The sequence below is a fragment of the Athalia rosae genome, chromosome 4 (assembly GCF_917208135.1).
Source record: "Athalia rosae chromosome 4, iyAthRosa1.1, whole genome shotgun sequence".
Classification (NCBI taxonomy): Eukaryota; Metazoa; Arthropoda; class Insecta; order Hymenoptera; family Athaliidae; genus Athalia; species Athalia rosae.
In genome coordinates, this window is record NC_064029.1 from 13,035,021 (window position 1) to 13,056,938 (window position 21,918).

Genomic DNA, 21,918 nt, shown 5'->3' on the forward strand with positions numbered 1-21,918 from the left:
AGAGTCTTCCGTCAAATCGAACATTTCTTCAGCACAGACTTGAGCTTGATCTTTAAGAATTGACACCACGTCCGGCCGGTTTCCATTTTAGTTCTTTAGGTCTTTCGCTTCCGGTTAACCATGGTAAGCACGCTGTTGGTCTTCTTTTAACGTCAGTTTTCTCAATAAAACCGTTGCAAATTTTTTAATTACTTGGCTATCACGTTATAAATGTCGGCTTCGAAACAGTTTTAATGTACGCTTGCCCTGGTCATCAGAATATACAGATCTGTTTACTGGGAAATCAAACCTTCGTATAATCGGCTCTTTACACACGCCACATGGCATACGCCAGTGTTTTACACGGTTCTGTTCATCAGAAATGTTTTGGAGATTATTGACTACAATTTATTTAGAAGAATACTTCGAAACTTTTCAAAAAGACTCCAGCTCTCTGGACTAGTGATTTCGTGGACGCCTTCATATATGTTATACATGCTCAACGACACTAATTATTTTTATTTACAATTTCCAGCCGTTCCAGAGGTTTGTCGAAACGGGCCGTGTGGCCTATGTTAGTGAAGGGCCACAGGAAGGCAAGCTTGTCACAATTGTTGATATCATTGATCAAAACAGGGTAAGAATCCATGTCCTTTCTCATTCAAGCTTGTAAACTAACCTGCTTCACCAATATTCTTTGACTCAATGATGAACCTTAATTCTTGATAGGAATTGCCGACTGATACATAATTGAAGAGATCACATCAGTTCTGACTATACGATTATCATCATGCTTTTAATGCCTTATGAAAACGTTTGGCTTTGACAATCATTTTTTTCGTAGGTCTTGATTGATGGACCGGCTTCAAACATACCTCGAGGTCAGATGCGCTTGAGTCAGTTGCATTTGACAAAATTCCGCCTACGTTTCCCTTACACTGGTTCAACCCGTGTCGTTCGCAAAGCATGGGAGGCTGGCAAGATTGATGAATTATGGAGTCAATCTATGTGGGCCAAAAAAGTTGAGGCTAAGAAGAAGGTAATTTTGTACACATTTTCCTTCAATATCTCTTTTAGAATCGAATTATGCCCTTTTTATTCGCATGATGAACCTAAATTCTTGATAGGAATTGCCGGCTGACACATAAATGAAGCCATATACCTTCTGAATCTGTCTTGATGATCCTAGAACTTTATTATTGACTTTAAAGTTTGAAACTAATAAGTGTTTGCATATTTGATTCTATCAGAGAGCGGCTCTGAGCGACTTTGACCGCTTCAAGCTTCGTAAGGCCAGACAGGTCAGGAACAAACTAAGGACAAACGCGTTCTTGAGGATTAAGAAGAAGTCCAAAAAAGACGCTAAGGCCGCTACAACGGCGTCAAAGCCTGCTGCGAAGAAACCCGCAGCAAAGAAGCCGGCAAAGAAGTAATTGTACAACTTTTCGAAATAAATACTATACAAAGTATTTTATATTGTTTGGTTATTTTCTATAAACATCACCACACAATCATTATTCATCGTGAGCCAAAGATAAGGCATAGGCGTTAATAGTTTTCAAATCCGTGTGAACATAGTCTGCAGTTCTATCTTCACTCCACTGATGTACAATCAGTGCTTTTTCATCGATAGTCATTTGCGTGCGTCAAATTGGAATTTCACCAAATGAAATTAAAGATGCAGTCAAAATTGTCTTACACCAACAACGTTGAGCCTAATATCGAAAAAAAGATGGATGAGTCTGTTTTTGAACAAATATGTGAAGCGATATTTCTGCTAATTCCAGAAGGTATACATCACTGTAGAAGTTATAATCTAAAAAGTCATCCTAAACTGAGGTCAATTTCCTGCCTTGCGTATTTACTAGTGCCACGATTGAAGCAGTTATTTTTGAGCTGGAGTCTGCTTAGTCCCGACGAAAAATTACAAATTGACACCAAAGTCTGCTCATGGTTCAATCCCGGTCGCCGCCAGCTCTATAAACCGTTACAAGAAGCTTTGACACGGTGGGAGAATGTACAAGACACGCAAGGTTCAAAGCGATATGAAAGACAGCCTAATTTGTTATTTCCAGTTTGCTGTATTTCAACTACTTCAATTATATTTACAAGGTGCTCCTGGTTGTGAGCCAGGAATGGTATCATTTTCATGCGATCCACAACTGGAAGAAGAATTAGTCAACGTAATATGCAGTTTAGAAATGATGTTTGCAAAGCATGAGAATAAAGACCAAGCAACAGAGCCGTGTAACACCACTCACTGCTCAAGAGTGTTAGAGGAAGCATCTTTGAGCGCGCGGAACAGTCCAAGATCTGTGGGAAGTCCAAAAGATCGAACTCTACATTCGGTATATAGTTGTGGCTATATTACAAGCAGTAAACATTCCGAAGATGATTTCAGCGGATACATGACGAACTGAATTTTATTATCACAGGCGTTTTAATATCTAATGTTTTTAACAGTTACCTGAGACTTAAGTTAACGTTTTTGCTACAACTTTTATAACTATAAAATATTTGTTGTATACAAAAATAATATGATTAAATATGAAACTAAATAACTTATCCAATACATTGTTCAAATGACTTTCAGACTTTTGCTGCTAAAAGTCATTAATAGTGTGTTGTAGAGTATAGATAATTTAACGTCATTTTTGAAACCAACACTCACGTAGAAACTCCTTGACATGTGCCTACTTTCTCGCTTTCACTTTCCGACGTGCATTTTCATCAAAATGAAAACCATCATTTGAATCATCACTTGAAGATGAAGTTTCTACAGGAATTTCAGCTTTGATGATGTCCTCAGGTTCCCACGGAGTCATAGCTTTGGCGTTGAATCGTTTCTTTGGAAACAGAGCGTACCTCTATAAAAATGCATAATTGTAAGTAATTTTCTCAATCCGACAAACCATAGATGCAAATAACATAAAACCGCATACTTTGACAAAACATTTGTGGTTTACTTCGGTGTCATTCGTAGTGAGATTAATATCGGTTCGGAAAAGGGGTCCTACAATTGTTCCAAACGTGTCATCCATCTAAAATAAGATCATCAGTTATCATTGAACTGCTTATCGTAGACAATGATATGAGCTCATTCAATTGAAATTTCAAAATTTACCGAGGCATCCTGCTTTTTGTATTGAACTAGAGGCGCATTATCATTGTCACTGTCATGATCAGAAATGTCTGACTTGATTTGCGGATCAACATTCTCATTTGACGAATCTTTGCTAGAGACAGATAAGCGCTTTTTTTTTTTCTGATCCTTTACTTGCATGTTAACAATTTTTTGTTCAAACATATTTTCTTCCCCTGCCCCTGTGGTATTCGGATCTTCGAAGAGCTCGAATAAATCGTTGGCATCATTCAATTTGGGAATTTTTTTTTTTGGTTCATCATTTATAAAAGAAAATAGGTTTGTCTCCGGCTCTTTTTCTCGTTTGATGTGTTTAAGTTGTGGGGCTGATAACTCTGAGAACGGATTATTACTGATACTAGTCGAATCACGTGACTTTCGGGTGATTTTATTTTCTTCCATGGAAATTGTTGGAGCTTGTGATATTGTTCGAGGATTAGGGTGTTGTTCGTCTGAGGGTATCATGAGCGTTTCTTTTTTACTGTCAACCTCAAATTCGTTGACAGAATCATGTTCGTTGGATGTTACTTTGGTACTGTTAGACTCAATATTTGGTATAATTTCATCGATTGTCGAGAGTCTCTTATTGGATGAATCTTCCAAATTTCTCTGACTTCTGACTGAAAGAGCTTGTCGTTGTGTTGTTTCAACATTACTCGACAATGATCTAGAATCGCCATCATTGGAAGACTTTTTTTCAATGAACTTGTCTGGTGTATCCGAATCATCAAGTTCCAGTGTTTGTTCAAACATGGGAGTTTCATTGATTATCGAGACTTTGTCGCGTGGTTTTGCTGACACATCTTCTGTATCTGGTGCTAAAATAGTCGCATCTGCAATCTTTTTAGATTTTTGTCGTGCACTGATTAGTCGCCCAAAGTTGAACCTTGGATTGCAATATTTCTCAATGGAGGAGTACAGAATTGCAAGGGATATTTCAGACTCGGGAACAAGTCGCCGTTGTTGCTTTTTCAAAGCTTGTTCTGTGAGAACAACAATCATGAAATAATAATTTGGGATTATTTGTGAGCTGAGAAATTTTCACAACGTAAGAGAAGCAATGAAGAGCATATGTAGAAAAGATGTGAGCCAGATAAAACTTACGAATCGAAATATACAACTTTAATGTAGTTTGCGAGGGTTGTGAGTAATCGTTTGGAAGTTGTAACACAACAACATTAGTAGCACAAAGTTGTTTGATGGTCATTTGACTTTCGTCAAACAATAAACGTTTCCCTCCTAAAATTAAATGCCATATTGAACTAATGGATTCTTATTGAAATTAAACAATATCAGAGATTGAGATGAGTTCACCTGCACATTTGACAATGCTTGTTACTTCAATCTGGCAATTAGAAAAGTACACAAAAACCAGATCTTTAAAAAGAGTTCTACGGCTCGGATCCGATTTTAAAGAAACTGAATCCTTGTTAATGATCCCTTCATTAATTGAAGGTATGAAATCAGTTGTGCTGGGTAGTTCCACATTGGCTTCCATAGCTTGAGATACAGCATGCCAATACTCCAACCCTACTATCGTCGTGCCAAACGCTAGTGCCTGAGCAACCTGCGATAAATAAATGACAGACTATTCATATAAATAGTTTAATCTTGGTATTATAGTGTAAAATTAATCATGTCTTTAAAACAAGGTGGATCACTTCGAGAATGGGAGGGACTCAATAGGCACGAGGTCCCACCCCATCAGTCGATAAACAACCACTGTCTTATACCGAGGAATTGTATTTTATGTTTTTGTAAGAATTTCGTTCAACCATATTCTTCTAATTTCCAATTGGCTGAATCAGCGAGGCCTGTGCCTATTGAGTGCCTCTTATTCCCAACACTTGAAGTGACCCACTCTGTGTATACCTGAACAGTTAGTGTGACATTTGAAACAGTAAGATGAGTAGAAAATTTTTCCCATTTGTCAATGATTACCCCATCTAAAGTATCCATTATATTCTGCAGCTCACCCTTTTCCTCAGTATTTAGATTAGATGTTGATGTAATAAGAGGAATGAAATGAAGCCTGAAATATTCGCACATTGTATTATGAAGTAACACTTAAAATTAATCACAGAACAAATGGTTAATTAATCGTTTTCACTAACGTATATATGTGATGCTGCAATCCAAATTTAATTTTGTCCATTGGACTGAGGATATTTTCACCTGGCTTAAGTTTAGTCGGTTGGTTATTTTGGTCTGTTATAAAAGTCCCATATTTAGAGTTAGTATCTTGGATGATCACTGTGGAACTTGGTTCATTTTGCTGAAGGATTGCAACAAATTAGATAACAAAAGATCAAGAACAATCATAAAACAAATATAGCTGTACATTATACCTTGAAAGAAATTTTTGGCTTGACTATGATCGTGGCATGAAATTTACTGATCGATGCATCGTTTGTTAAAACAATATCGCATCCTATTTTACGGCCAACTACCATTGATTCATCTGGCTTAAGGTAAGTTATATCACCTACATAGGAAAATATTTCACTTAGGGGCAAATTTAGGTTAACCGAAGAAATAAACAATATCTCATAAACGAGATTACCTGTACTGTTTCGTAAAAACCACATTGTCACTCAACAATAAGACAGCAAAAATGTTGCAAATGCTCCGACAATTCTGTTTCAAGAACGATATTATATGCTCACTACTATTGCATACGATGCAATTTTTTCGTTCTCCTGTCGTTGACTGTCATATTCCATCCAACGCATTCATTGTCAGACTCCATCGACCCAAGCCGCCTTACATGCCGCAACCCAACTTGTGTACCGTTGACTGAAGACATTGACTGATGATAACTTCAGTCAACGCTGAAGATTAGTTATCATCAGTCAACGTACGTACTTGTTGCTCGTATGGAATGATTTCAATGCGTGGTAAGAGAGCTCATTCTTCAGTCAACCTAGCAGGTCAGTGCTTTAATTCCAGCTGTAATGAAAACGATATTCGAATGGAAAGGAATTATAATATTTTTTCATTTTAATGATTAATCAAGAATAAAACTTCCTATTGGACTGACTTTGAGAATATATATTATTTATGATTAACAATGATTTATTACCATCCGTCTTCCACATATAAATGGATACTTCAATTTAGTATGAATAATTTCCAAGGCAAAATCATCTTCATAAGCGGAAAACGAGTAAATAGAGCGTATACAATACAGAGAGAACAGGCACCACGTACTTACATAACACTTAATAATTTGGGATTATTACAAATTGTAGAATAAATAAGTTGGGAGTAGACGAATCAAAACCGCTTCTTATGTACTATACAATTGGTATAAACGTTATCAAATAGTTGCAACATAAATGTACATTATGTTTATTAGGTTTTTCGAAGACTTCATTACGTCGGAGTAGCGTTTTGTGAATTTTTATACGCTACATGCAGATATACCCAGACATAGGTAAGAAAATATCTGATTTTTATTAAGACACTTGAAGGTATTTTATACATATTATAGATCTTTGAAAAACGTCGGAATATTGATCCCATTTATTAACGAAGAATAAATGTATCAATTAGATTCACTGATAATACCAAGGTGATTCACGGTCTCATACCATAGATATATTGAACTCATACGTTTGCTCGTGGTCATTATCAGTAGATGACTCAAGTCCGGAATCAAAAGTATCGTAGTTAGTAATTTATCAACCTCGTACAGTGAATCACGATCAACATAACGGATAATAGTGTACGTCATATTTAATAAATCAACTTCAGTTTTTCCTTCGAACCCGTTGATAATAACTTCTTCTAAGTACAAAATAAATTTCTTAGTTTTAATGTTATTCATTGTCAGTTTTGAACAGTTTGTAATAATTTTTTTACGTTAACTCTCAGAAAGCTGTGAGTTTTAATGAATTGAACGGTAAAATGATAAGAATTCAGATTTTTTCCTTCCAGAAGACGTTGACTGAATATATTAATGACTTTCATTACGCGGTAATTAATTTGTAAAATATCTGGAATAACGTAAATCTACACATCGTACAATCATTTCGTACCTACATAGAGTACGATGATTACGCGGACGCAAAATTACATAAACATATATTATGTATGGATATCGTTATTACACGTGCAGTGTAGTATAGCTTTCACATGCACTTTACATATTTATGTATGTAAATTTATTATATAAAACTCATAAACTACATAATATTCGAACAATCTATTGTAAAAATGATTCTTTCTTGGCGACAGATAAAAATATTTTATTTTCCATTCTGATCAGATTTTATAAAAATTAATCTATTACACATTGCGTATATTGTAGAAAAAGTTAAATCTATAAACTAAAACTCAACGATCACAGTAAGCGTGCGCAGTTTTGTTTGTTTGTTTTTTATCTTGTAATTTTCATATAGAGGATATAATCGTGGAGAGGTATACGTAATACATAAGAGTATGAATACGCAAATATGAATCGAGAAAAAAATTAAATATAATAAAAAAAAAAAGTAGGAAATTATAGTAATGATAAAAAACAAAAATTAAAAGAAAAAATGTAAAGAGTTATTTTTTCAGCTTAACATAATATGAGTTATAATAACAGTACAGTTTTCTCGCCGACTATACTTGTACTGAAAAACAGTACGTCAAACATTTTTGTGTATATTTTTTTGGAATTCTGACATGTGGTTGGTATGTATTAATTTGGTAAATGAATACCTAATTAAAACGGAACTAGCAAACATTGAGTAAATATTGTTCTTTTTTTCAAATGAACCAGTTTCATTAGTATAATAACTCATATTACTTGACCGATGAACTTTATTTTATTCATATTGTTTGTTTTTTTTTCTATTTCATATACTCTATTTTGTTAGTTACTTTCCTTTTGTTTCACTTTTATTATATTAAAGTATTATTCTTTCATCTTATCTGTTTTTCGTATAAGAAATATATATGTAATATATTTATATAAGTATATATCTTTATATAATGTCATTACATGGGCGTGTACGCCATAGGCGAGTATAGTATAATTATTTCTTGTTTCGAAATGGATTTTTCGTTTATTCATTATATATTTGTAATTTTTTTTTTTTTGTATTTTTTTCAGTTTTAATATTATTTTATATTGGTATATCGTTGTTATAGTTCTTTTTTTTTGTGAATACCGTCAGCTCTGAATGAAATAGTGGATATATATATATGTGTAAATATATATATTTATATATATAGGCACAGTTAATTAAATATTCATCGCGCCTAATTGCTGTATTCTCCAATGAATGCGTTGCAAGCTGGACAAAAATGCTTCTTGGTCAAGCAACTGTCCATACAGTATGGGCAGGGAGCGCAAGGCCAGCACCTGAAATTCGAAAAAGATATCGAACCAATGTAATTACTTTACAGTTTAGGATGTGTTTTTATAAACTATGTGATCTCCAAGTGAGCGATATAGTGTAGAGAAGTAGAAACAAATATCATGATTGATGTAATGTCTTGATACATTTTTCTTTGCATTCTCCAGAAGCTTCGCGAACTTACATTTTCAATTATTCGGAAATAAATCTGAGTTGATTATCTGATTATTGTAAAAATAGATCGAAGAAGACAAAATCAATTACCCAAGCACGCAGAGAAGCAGAGCAAAGAGGTGAGTCTTAGTTGACGATGATTGTTCGACACGGGTTGAAATATTTGCACGGCAGTGGGGGCAGGTCATTGCTGCCGTTTCTGGTCCCAAAGCTGGAGCCTGGACGATCACCACAGCTAGAAACAGAAAAAAATACCGTTAATTACCGTCGCGCGAATACCAAGCTATTGTTGTATTATACTCGAATTAAATTGTAATATAATTCAGGAAATGAACTACACCACTCTAATGATACATGTTATTTGGTAGGTATCCACCGCATTAGTTATCTGCAGAAATAGAATCTAATAATTTATTTTGTAACTGGAAAATATTATAGGAATGGTACTCGTTACGGCGATAAAAAAATATGCGGAATTAAAATACAATCCAAATGAAAGAGAAATCCATCTACGGAAGTGGGTGAGGCTCGAGAAAAAATGAACCATTTTACATGTCTTTAATTCGTATCAATTCATTGCCACGTTTATACTTATTTATTATTATAGTAAATGTATGTTCCACATTATATACTTACAGGGTTGACCTGGTTGTGGTGGACCGTAAGCCGGTGGTGGCATGAAACCGGGAGGTGGGTTGCCCTTATTGTCCATTATTTAACGAGATTTGTCTGTGAAAAAAAAAGAAATCAAAATCAATTAAAATCATCGTCTTTTTGATTGTCTATTCGTTACTGTACTATCGTGGGTAAAAATGTGCGAATTTATTCATACGACGTTATCAAAGATTTCTCGTGCAATAAAATTGAACGTGTGTACGTATAGGACTCGGATTTCAGACGATCTTACATAAATCAGTCTTGGTGAAATACGGTCTGAAAATAATTGACGTAATTGTAATCTAGCTGCTATACCGTGTAATTTTTTTCATTTATTTCCGTTCCGATTTTCGTCCGTCTTCGTTTTATCTCTTAAATATAAATTCTTCTATTTCTTCCATTGACGAGTTAATGCAACCTTGGACCTTGATCGAATGGGTTGAAAGGTCGGAGTAAACTTAGAATGTATATAACGTGTGTATAACGACTATATACATATACGTATAACGTTTGCGAGATTAAATGGGAGCGGTTCTTCGTGCTGTTAAACATTTTCTGTACCCTATAGTGCTAAAATTGTGTCACGATTTACGAGTCACGGAGTTTTATACGCATACGTATACCTAGATCGTCTTCAGGGCGTGGCACGGAGAGGACCTATAGTTTATATCCCGCGACTCTAATAATGCATGGACGCTACAATACACGCATGTAAAAAAATTACACATATATATAATTTGACGTATCCACTGTCGTATTAAATTATTCCTGCGTATACGTATAATATGATATTGTAGGAATTAAGAACGGCCAGTGTCAAATTTCTATTTCATTCGCATGCGCGAAAAGTAAAACAAAAAAAAAAAAAAACCATCAAAAGACAAAAAAATTACTCGCACCTTATGTTGTATTGTATATATAAACAATATTTTTCATTCGTTATATTTGAATTCCAGAGAGTCGCCGTAAAGCAGCAGCTGTTTTCATTTTGCTACTATACTTTTCGCCCGGCTCGATGAATTTGCGAGATAATTTCATACTAATCATTATATACATATATACAAGAACTGTACATGTACGCATGTACATGTTTATATACTAAATGTCTGTGTGATACATGTGTGCCGATAATACACTATTGATCTGATAACCTTGTCCTCTACAGTCAGCTGGTTTCGTGGAATGGGTGAACATATGTATGTGTACCATGAATTAATACAATAAAACAGCAGTTTTTAATTACGATCGAAAATTATTGTTATTTCTTTTTTGAACTATCAAAAGGAAACTCTGGACCCTCCGTAATATGCATGTACATCTAAGTTGTACATGGCATTTTATTTCCTATAGTCCATGAAAGAGTATGAAACGTACCTACACGTTACAATATGGACTGCCGCCATCATCGACGCGACAGCCACCGGCTATACATACAATATGTATATGAATCAGCCGGGCGTCGCGACGCCCGCGCTAACTAACTACCGCTGCATGCTCTTGGTTAATTACGAGTTTTTACTAGCCTGTTGACCTCGTAGTTATCACGTCATATTCATATTAAAAAAATTAAAAAATTTACGAGTTCTATTCGGTTCACGTACTAGACGAAAAAACAAAAAATTCAAATACCGTCCAGATGCTACAGCTTTGGACATACGTAACCGTCCGTTAAATTTTCAATCGCTATAAAACTACTGAAAATTTTTCCCCTCTCAAAACTCCCAATATTTCTGCACGACCATGTGAGTTCTACTATACATGCGTGCCTCTTGTACGAAGTTGAAAAAAAAAAAAAGGAAAAATTATATCAGCGATTCACATGTGTATAAAAAATTTCAAAAACTACGTCCCCTCGTATAAGTGCTTTGTTCGGAATTTAAATTGACTCGCAAATATTAGGTAACAATATATATATATTTGTAACAAAGTGTTCGCACACATATCGGATCCTTTGACATTTCGTAAAAACCTTGGCCTTTAATAATAATGTACTTCCGGTCTCCAGGTTTGCTAACCGCCTAAAAGCGCTGGGCGTTATTATATTCAGCGTGTTAAATTGTAAAAAAAAAATATTGAGCTTCACATCAACAAACGTGTGTACAGTCATGAATATAATTTCATTCGGGATATACGAAGGAAAAAGATCATAATTATCTTGAGTACGTGAAAAAAATAAAAAAAAAAAAATAGGCGGCGGATCGGTGATACGACTACACGATGAACAGCCGCGCGACTGATGCGATAATTTGCAGATGATATTCGTATATAATTAGTATGTACACGTAATGAAAATTAAAAATTGAATTATGATCAGCAGAAATCGTCTTTGAACTTACGAAAACAAAACATTTCCCACAAAGTTTGTGAACAATAACGAAAAAAGAGATGTGGGTATAAAGAAAATTTGCGGTGTAGTATTCAACTCGAGGATGGCGCGGCCAAAAATACCACCCTCTTTTTTCATTTTATTTTCTCCATTTTTCCATCACGGAACGCCTTGTTTTCGTCTTTTGGAAGCTGCTGTAAGGAGTATATAGTAGGAAGCCGCGACTTTTATAGGAGACTGTAAAAAAGGCAGAAGTTGTTCCGAGAGAAGCTCTATGTGGAAAAAGGTCATCTCCGTATATTCTGACCCACATGACTCCAGTGCCAAGCGACATTCGACAAAAAATTTATGTTACAAACCGTTATACGTATACCGTACAGTGCTATATTGATATCAGAACATTATACGACTGGAAGTGCTTTTCGCAACATTGCCGGAAATTTTTACCAATGGGGGATAAAATTTGAAAACAAAGAAGAAAATAAGATTCTCTTTCAACTGATCTTATCGTCAGTCTAATGACACACGATAGATCTGGTGTAGAATTTTAGATGGACAGCTCCCTCCGCCCTCCGTTGATTGAGCGCTACGAATTTCGTCTGAAAAGTTTTCTAATGGTATTGTTCGTACATATACGTACATGTACGTATATCTGACACGTTCAAATTAAGATATCTGCCTGAGGGCAATTAAAATTAATCAACCAATACGCACGATATTGACGTCGCGTCGCGTCGTGTGTCTGAGGGTTGTAATCGAAAATAGGTTTTTAATTAGATTGATGTCATGGGTTATAGGTGTATACCTATATGTATGAAAAGCACAATTAATTAGTTGGTATGGGTTTACTGAATTTTTCCTACGGACTGTATATACACATATGTACATGATTTATATGAATCATTCGAAATGAAGGAAATAATACCGCGATATAATGTATAGATTTAAAAGGATGCCGCAAGAGGAAAAATGAGAATAAAAAGAGAAATTGTTACGCACGTCAGAGTCGCAGGATAATATATCAAACGATAAAATCTATAAATACATGCATGCGTATCCTTATAATTATATCATATGGATATAAAGTTACAACTAGTTTCAGAAAGATTTTCAATATCTGTGTAGCTTATTGTAGATACAGTGACGCAAATATAATGTATGTAGATTTTTAATATAATACATTCACTATAGGTAACGAATCGGACTTTTCGAAATTTTTTTTCTCGATAAAGGTATATCCATACATAATTACCAGATATACGTATAAATATTATTAAAAAACGATAAGACGACCGAGGAGGAGTGCAGAGTTTCAATAATTTACGAACTGGAGCGAAACCGCGCTTGTAAAGGAAGAGAAAAAAAACAAAGTTATCATCGAAAGACTTCTGCGATTCGAGACCATTGTACCGCGGTGAGTAGTTTTTCTTTGACACGGTATACAGCAATTTTGCATATACATTACGTAGGAAGGGTATCGATTTTACACTTTTATGACACGTACATGAGTACAGGGTAAACATGTCCTGCAATCAGATAGAGCAAATGAAATGTACGAGTAGATGTGACGTGCAGTTTATCGGGCGTGTGCATGCACAGTAAGTAAGTAGGTAGGTTTGAAAAACCGTTTTTTCCTGTATGACATCGCCGAAGTCAGTATCGTATCGATTATATGTTTAATCGATGTATATTCACGCTCGACATCAAGTATGCATTACATTCGAAGAATTTTTTTCCATTCACACATATTATATTACACTCGTTCGGTGTACGTGTGTCGAACGGGTACTTTCAGTCGTTCGACAAAAAATTACGGTAAAAAATCAAACTTTATCATTTTACAATTACGCCCAAACTGCTTCTACTATCTGTACGAATGAACGAATAACAAAGTCATCATTGCAGGCTGATTACTTGCGCGTATAACCGAACACCAAAAGTACGGACGACCCAAAATATTCAAGGAATAAAAAGTGATCAATGTGGATATCATCACTTCGAGAATCGGAATAATCTTACTATTTTCCTTCATCCTTTTTGCATTTTACTTTTTTAGTATTTGCGCAAACGTAGAGAAAATACAGGGTCACCGCCACGGTGTTACATCTGTGCGTTTGTTGGTCGGTTTTATTGTTTTTTTTTTTTTGCTTTTTTCTGATATTACTTTTTCTCTTTTGCAGCGCCAGAATAAAATTGGGGCACTCCTGTCGTCTGCACGTGTCGAAATAACGACCGTAGCCTTGGCTCCATTTTGCTGTACTACGTTCGTGTGGGTGCACATGTATATATCTGTACCTGTATATTATATACTCGTCCTCGTGCGCGGGTCTTGTATTTACGTATAAATACGTATATGTATAGGAAGTGAGTGAATATTGAAATTGCGTGTCGAGGTACCCATTTTATATATGTATAGGTATACCTACGTACTAATGGGGTGCATGCGATGCAGATCTGAGTGGTTGGATTCTAATACCGCAACTCGTGACTAACACACGACTAACATGTTATATACGGACAGAATCCAACTAGCTGAATATACAAATGCTGCTACACGCCCTATGGCCTTATTTTTCTGCGTGCAGATCAGGATATATAGATGTGAACCGTTTTTGAACCTATGGGCTATACCTATATATAGATCCTGTATATATGTACCAAGTAGGTGTGCTGGTATGTATACATGTACATGAGTCAATTCCTACACTTTAACGAATTTCGATCAATAATGTTGAGATTCTAGCAATATATACGGCCGCGGCGCCAACAGCCAACGCCCAGCGTCCAGTGCTTCGCGCCAAATAATCCCGCTTTTCGCTCATAGATATCGTACTAGCGCGATGGAAATTTTTTCTACTTCATTCTCCGCGGTTGGATTAAAAATTGACCATCGAAATGAAGAAAATTTCGATTCTTTTTTATTTACTTTATCATTCACATCGTTTTACGGACTTTTTTTCGAAATTTCTACGTCGTCATCTAACTATTTCGCTGCGTTGAGTTTTGGCGAGATAAAAATAGAAAATTTCTATGATCGGGATCGTAGTTTCAAGATTATTGTTATACCATAGTCGTTACCATATGTATAGTTGCTTTCAATGTGGCCGATGAATACGTGAACTAACTTTATACTATAGAGGATGGATTTAATCTATCAGATTCGAGTACGTGTACTTTTGTATTTTATTCATCATTTTTTCTCTCGGTTCCGCTGTTATTTGCGCCGGATAATCACTGAGATTATACGTACATCGTAATCATCGTCCTATGCCCGCGCAAAATAAAAAAATCATAGAAAAAGAAAAAAGAAAAAAAAAAAAAGAACACTCAGTGATAAATTTCCGATGCGGAAAAAGGGGAAAAATAAAAGTAAAAATTCTCGTCAACATCTGCAGCAATTCATAGAAAATCTAACACGTATGCAATCGATAGACGTTATGTACGTGAGTGTAATTAATTTGTTCTTTTTTCTTTTTTCCCTCTTCTAGCTCATATATATTACATACAACGACACGATTATCGTGACGTAAATACGATCCCAAGGCTGAACAATAAGCGACGACCGTGCATCCCATGTAATCTATACGTGGACGGACGTTGGAATTTCAAAAAATTGTGAGTAATATTCAGCGGATCACTGATACGAAATTTTATTCATTAGTTCGCGCTTCGTTAAATGAACCGTTGGTGAAGAAATAAAATTTCAAAAAACTCAAATCAATCAATAATTGAATATAAAGATACTGTACGGAAGACGTGCTAAAAATTTCCGATCAACGTATAATGTTTTAAATAAATAAGTACACCTCGTATACCTGTGTATGGGATAAATGGTGCAGGTAGTAGCGAAGACGAGTTTCGGTTCATTCGAAGAAAAAGAATTCTTTTTTTACTCGTTTCAGTTTTTTTTGTTACCTTTACATTAGACCGGTTCGTCAGCGTATTAGTGCGAGATATATAAAACTTGCTTTATCAACGACTTGTACATATGATATCTACCACGTCAGCTTCATACCCGCATTGTTTTTTTCCTGCACTATTATAAAACTAAAATTCTTACGTGTGTCGGGGTGTATGTATTTTTTTAATGTCCTTATACGTACACACGTAATGTATAATAATTTGGCGAATATTTAACGGATTAACAACGAAGCGTGTACATAGGTGTATGTATATTCTGTGCGCCGTATGAGGAAAAATATGTGCATTTCTTCGGCACGTATATACCTATGTATACGTTAATAGCAGGAGGAAACAGCAACAGGTCGTTACGAATATACCTATACTGGTATGTGGGCAGAAAAGGTATGCCACATACCTGTGGATATTATCCACATATACCTGGTATATCTACTCGACGTGAGTCGACGACGACGCAGGAATTTAAATATTCAAAAAACACGTACTTGCCGAAGAACCGCTATTTCATAGAGCAGTTTGAAATATCTTAAAATGGTTGAAATTGCAAAACACAAGAGACTGAAAAATGTTAATTAATTATACCGCCAGATGCAGCGCCGCAGCTTGCAGCTCAAACTGTTGGAAACGTTTAGAACATTGCAGTTTACAATATGCAATTTGTTCGGATATAATCTTAGAGGATATAATGTATAAATACATGTCTAGCATAATTTGCAAACCGCGAAGAAGAATGGCGGAGATATGAAGCCTGGTGGTAGTTGGCAAACGAGCAATAACTAGCTATGTAAATATGTATTGTACGTGCATATGAAAAATGTACGTATGTATACATGACAAAATTCTACGTTTCCATGCATATCGGGAATTTCATGACAAACTATCCAGCTCGAAAGCCTGATCGGTGTACAGGATAAAACCGATACCCTCGCTACATTTTTTTTGTTTTTCGATAAATTATTCAAAGGCGAATTATTTTCAGGTTTTGGGTAGGTATGATGCCGTAGATCACGCAAACTTCATGGTGAGAAACGATGTCACGGACTATAGGCGATTTGTCGCGAAACCCACCGTACGTATTTATTGAACTGACCAAGTGGTCATTGGCTATTCAATTCAGAAAATAAACCAACGTTTTAACGAAAATTTCTATTCGGAAATACGACCATCACGCCGATTGAGTATATAAAGTTTGCGAAATAAAGAGTTTCCGGTTGTCAAACACTTTATTCAAGCCTTCGCTCGTTATCGTCCGTGTAAATGATGATAATGATCTTAAGAGAGACGGAAAAAATGAAAAAAGAGGATAACAAAACGTGCAGGAGTTTCGCAATCTCGGTAATTTAAAATTGTGCGTTGAGATAGTGAATGCTCGAACAGGAGGTGAAACCGCGTATCACCCGCAGTGCGCCTGTGTATGTGATAGAAAAATTGGACAACGATAAAAATATTGGAAAATAGTCCTTAAAATTCATGTCTATCATAATTTTTCACTTGGAGTAAAACGTACGACTGCGAATCAATTAATAAGGAGAAAAAGTTCGAACAAGCAGATGTAGGCATGTATTTATAGATGCTTACTACAAAGAAGAAAAATCGAAATTCATTCCCACACGGGTTATATTCAAATGAACGTAGGAGAACCAGTCAGTTTCATGATCCCAAAAAAGAGAAGAAAAAAAAAAATTGCAGAAATCTTTCGAATTTATTCGTCGACACACCCATGTGTGCCAAAAATCGGTAGACCACCTTATTCACTGTATGGGTATAAATATATATCGCACCTATAAAAACCGTTAGTCGGCATACAAGAGTAAAAATAATGATAAAAAAAGGAGTTATAAAATAAAAACTGAAATAACAAAACAAAAAAAAAAAAAGAAGAGGAACGAAATAAGAGACTATTCCTTCTGTGAATCTGGTGGTCCGCGCGAGAGTTTTTAAGTCTGCAAATCCCAAGGCCAATCGTTTGGAGTTAAAAAAATCATCATCATGCAGAAATATTACTTGACCAGGTATACGCCATTGTATTAGAGACAAGACCGTATCTGACGTAAGTATAAATAAGACAAATCAAAGTAGCTGTAATCACAAAATGTATCCTGGATAAACCAGTTTTCGAAAAGGGGCAGCTGTAGCTAATTTTTCATTTTCTCTCAATTCTTTTTAATTATTAATCTGTACTCGATGTTTTCGAAGCTGGCGGTATCGGGTATAAAAAAAAATAAAGAAGACCAGATTGATTCTGTATCGTAAAAATGTCGAATGATCAACTGCAGGCATGCAAAGCTCTATCTGTACGTCCAAAATGAATAATGGTAGGTCTATTCGGTGGAATGGATCCGACCCTGGTAAGGTTCATAAAGCTCGTTCGAAATATGGCGAGGAGGGCGTCTGCAACGCGAAGATTTTTAGTTTTTTCTTTTTTTTTTTTTCGATACGGACAGAAGACAATGATCATCTCGATGACATTTTTTATGCCATACATACAATACTCGAATACTATACGTTATTGTTACAAACCTATCCATGTACGTACGTACGCATTGCGCAACGTCTACATGATGCGAAACGACGATGTGCGGTGACCTTAAAATCGCGCGAGCTGGGAGCTTGAGTATATTCTTGACGTACGTACGTACGTATGTAGGTAGTACGTATCTAGACGTACGTACATTCGTGTACTCCTACCTAGTTGTACGTATAAGTTTTTTATGTATAGAATCTGTACGAACGGAGAATCAAGTAGTGGAGAGAGAGAGAGAGAGAGAAAAAGAGAAGGATAAAGAGAGAATCTTTGGCCGTCCAAGGCCAGCTGCGATAGTCTTCCTACAAATTTTACTTCGTGTTGGTCTCCGGCTGCTTTTAACCGCACAACACGCACAGTCCCACCACACTTGAATCGTGTGCCTGCTACACATGCACGAATATTCGTGTATAATGTATACACACGTATACAGTTACATGTTATCTCTCTTTATTTTATTTTCAATTCCTCGTTCATTTTTATTCACCGCTTCGACGCCGCGCGTCTGATCCCAAACCGCGGTATGCACGCTCGGCGAGTTTGATTCTGACTCTAAGTCCGACTATCTCGTATGGAGGAATGAATCTGAATCAATCCCGCGAGGCGTACATTTACATTATACGAACGCACGGAGGATGGAGGCAAAAGGCAAAAGGCAAAAGGCAAAAAAAAAAAAACCAAAAGTTCTCTTGGGTTAGCTTCGGTTGGATACTTACACATATGCACGTACGCGTACGTACGAATATCTCTACACATACGTACGTGTACACATATAAAACCCCGTGAACAGACGCCCAAACTCATATAATGCGTATGAAGTTTCGAAATGGCTTACGTGTCGGATTTTAAATAATTCTACTTCAACCAATAGCGAAGGGGAATATGTACGCTCGGTTAAAATACGAAAAATTGATACGTTATTCCATTATTTGTTACTACTATCATATTGTTTTCTGATATTTATCTCACTCCCCAAATATACTTTTCAAATTGATCGGAATATCCGATACATACAACGATTGATCCAATTTAATCATATTGTTTCAATTCCGAACGTATATTTCAAACGAATGAATTATTTATAGGCTTATTTTGTGGCATCTAGTATTATTATCACGACTACGCCGTCGGTAAAATAATAGTAAAGCTAATTATTATAATCATAATGATGATATATGTTCAACGGTGTGCGATATCGTTGTTGAGTCCAAAGTGTCGGTGTAAGCGTCTTCGGATTATCGAACTGTTTTCTCAAATTCATTTTGGGAACAAAAAAATTATGTATGCCTAATCTACATCTGCATTGCAGATTATTTACGCCAAAAAGTCACAACGATAGCTGCAAACATGACACAAAATGGAACCGCGGTGCACACCGCGCGCTTGCGCGCTTAATCAGCGATATGTATGTAGGTACGTTTGCGTATATAAAGTGGTATCTGATATATACTCAAGAAAAACGTGCTGGACATTACAATTATCAAGGATCTATCGATCGATCGATTGAAAGGAAATGAAATGGCCGACTGATGCGTTACATTTATTAATTAGTTAATTGGAACGCCGTATGTAATAATTGTTCGACTTGCAATAACGGAGACAGTATTCGTATAGTTGGAAAATTCGTTGACATATTGTCTCCGAAAAAGTTCCTCCGACGCGACGCATTTTCTCTTTTATCATTCCAACTTGCAACGCGGCGTTAAAAGCACTTGTGTTTGGATACCGATTGGGTACACCGTATATGCAAGATACATTTGTCTACCTATACGTGTATACCTATATGTAATATATACAATAATTGTTCTTATCATGCGCATCATTATATGTGCATATCCGTTCGTAAATTGTACGAAAAGTATGTACGCATGTTGTTTTCATAACTCCGTTTGAAATTCAAATTCCATCCATTTTTTTCCTCTTTGGTGAAAAATTAAAAAATATATCTGTACAATAAAGAAATACAAAACGTATAAGTTCACGATAAAATACTGAAAATTTCCATTTGTGAATAAATATAAATTCATATTTAATCGAGAGTGGATGATAAAGGTTTTGGGCTGGATGTAATTCGTGTGCACGAAAACGTGAGGCAATTGGCTAAAAATAATCCAATCGAGTTATGTAACCGACTTCGTATAGAGGAACGACGAAGCGGCATTGGAGTATGTGGAAGTATATCTAGTTTTTCTTGTTCAAAACTCCCGCTGTGGTAAAACAATTTATGATGTACCATATCTTGGATAGAACAAATGATGGACCTGAACTAGAAAACGAAAAAAGCACACGTTAACTGCTTTTTACTTCTAAAAACGGAGAAGACAAAAAAAGCATTTTTGTATTTTCGTGTTATATCTTCGTCGTGTAGTGCGTCGTTCGCGTTGATTCGGCGCGGTATGTGAAGATGAAAAAAATTTTTACTCTCGAAAGCCATTTGTTCATAAACCATTATAACGAGGAACATAAGCCGCTCATTAATTCTTGATTCCCTTCAATTTATTTCATTTAATTAAGCGCATCGTCGCCAGTGCCTTATTCTGTTTAAAATAGGAAATATTAAATTCCTCTGTTAGAATATGCGGATGTGGATATTTATTTATGAATTGAGTAAAACGACACGCTTCTTTTTTATTTTTAATAAATATTCGTTACTTTATACAATTTTTAATCATTGTTTATACGACGCGGATGATTTCTCAAAATTGTTGTATTCCGATATTTGAGTAAAATTTCACAGTCTGACTGCGGTCTATTCGATGACACCATATGCATGTGCAGAAGAAACGCAGTGGATTTCGTCTCCTTAATTTATTTATTTATTTATTTTTTTATTATAAGGAGTGTCGATATAATAAATTTTTTTACTCGTCAATTGTAATTTTTTTACTGTTGTTTGCACTAACCTTACGACCGACGTTTGGATTAGAGGAGTTTGTGAAAGGTGTTGTACACGTCTTTGCTGCTCTTGGCGGACTGTTGCCTCGTTGGAAACGAACATCGGCTGAAAACTAGATCCATCTCGGACTTGCGCTCGTAGAGGGAGTCGCGGAGTAAAGATAACGCACCAACGGTAATCAGCTATCTATGCATTACGCGGTGATACGAATTGTTTCGCTCTTTTTTCCGCATTTTTCTTCCAACTCTATCCCTGTGCGCCAATTTTTACCCGTTATTTTATTTATATCAATCAGTGAGATCATCAAACGACTGAGGTCATCCGAAGCTATTTGGCGTACGACGAAGACCGTTGCAAACGTTCAAGTCGAATATTTTGCTAATAATTACTGAAAACTGAAGAATGTGAAATAGAATCCTATTGGAGCATTAGATTTGTTTTCATACAATTTTTACAATTACTTTTGTTGAAGACGAAAGAAAAATGGCGTATAGTTGACATTCTGAAAATTGGTATCTTGGGATGGGAAGAATAATTAATTTCTTTTATGCCCCAATCAATGTTTGAGCGGAGAACGTTTAAAATGGATCGCGGTGCTGTACGCGTTATTATACTAATCGCGTCAGTGAAAAAGAACATTTTTTGAATTCGTTACATCGATTGCCATGTATCTATACCGTAATCTGGTACAGGTCGTCAAGGCCGTAAAGCTCAATGATTTCGAGATTGCTACTCCAGGAAAACGATCAGAATCTATCAGTACAACGAATCGATCCTAACTGATAAAAATCGTCACGGATAACTCGGAATTGAATCCAAACTCATCAAGGGCACCGGATTTATTTTTTTTTTTCTGACTCTTCCGTTCAAACAAATTTACTGTTCAACTTTTTTCCATCTGATTTCACATGTAAGGCTGAAAGATAAAAATTGCACATCAAGAAGGAAAAC

General features: G+C 35.8%; 4 protein-coding genes across 6 annotated transcripts; 2 read left to right on the plus strand and 2 right to left on the minus strand.

The window, feature by feature from the left end:
* The first annotated feature begins 71 nt into the window (after positions 1-71).
* LOC105691172 (60S ribosomal protein L14) lies at positions 72-1,448 on the plus strand. The gene is made up of 4 exons (XM_012409482.3): positions 72-123; positions 515-616; positions 824-1,018; positions 1,230-1,448. The coding sequence occupies exons 1-4, from the start codon at positions 121-123 to the stop codon at positions 1,410-1,412; spliced, it is 483 nt and encodes a 160-aa protein (XP_012264905.1). The 5' UTR covers positions 72-120; the 3' UTR covers positions 1,413-1,448.
* A 48-nt stretch (positions 1,449-1,496) lies between these two features.
* LOC105691159 lies at positions 1,497-2,471 on the plus strand. Its single transcript, XM_048653848.1, has 2 exons — positions 1,497-2,012; positions 2,092-2,471. Exons 1-2 carry the CDS (start codon positions 1,646-1,648, stop codon positions 2,397-2,399), a joined length of 675 nt encoding a protein of 224 aa, XP_048509805.1. The 5' UTR covers positions 1,497-1,645; the 3' UTR covers positions 2,400-2,471.
* LOC105691165 (nibrin-like) lies at positions 2,385-5,870 on the minus strand. Of its 3 annotated transcripts, XM_012409472.3 has the most exons (9): positions 5,685-5,870; positions 5,470-5,606; positions 5,236-5,396; positions 4,994-5,153; positions 4,436-4,688; positions 4,226-4,360; positions 3,104-4,104; positions 2,922-3,020; positions 2,385-2,846 (listed from the first exon to the last, which is right to left on the minus strand). In XM_012409472.3, exons 1-9 carry the CDS (start codon positions 5,707-5,709, stop codon positions 2,673-2,675), a joined length of 2,145 nt encoding a protein of 714 aa, XP_012264895.2. In that variant the 5' UTR covers positions 5,710-5,870; the 3' UTR covers positions 2,385-2,672. The 3 variants fall into 3 exon arrangements, with proteins under 3 accessions (XP_012264895.2, XP_048509792.1, XP_012264897.2); XM_048653835.1 differs by lacking the exon at positions 5,685-5,870 and having other exon boundaries at positions 5,236-5,329; positions 5,470-5,608; XM_012409474.3 differs by lacking the exons at positions 5,236-5,396; positions 5,685-5,870 and having other exon boundaries at positions 5,470-5,608.
* Positions 5,871-7,355: 1,485 nt separating this feature from the next.
* On the minus strand, positions 7,356-21,131 carry LOC105691190 (lipopolysaccharide-induced tumor necrosis factor-alpha factor homolog). The gene is made up of 4 exons (XM_012409512.3): positions 20,975-21,131; positions 9,280-9,372; positions 8,734-8,878; positions 7,356-8,474 (listed from the first exon to the last, which is right to left on the minus strand). Exons 2-4 carry the CDS (start codon positions 9,353-9,355, stop codon positions 8,372-8,374), a joined length of 324 nt encoding a protein of 107 aa, XP_012264935.1. The 5' UTR covers positions 9,356-9,372; positions 20,975-21,131; the 3' UTR covers positions 7,356-8,371.
* Between the last annotated feature and the right edge of the window lie 787 nt (positions 21,132-21,918).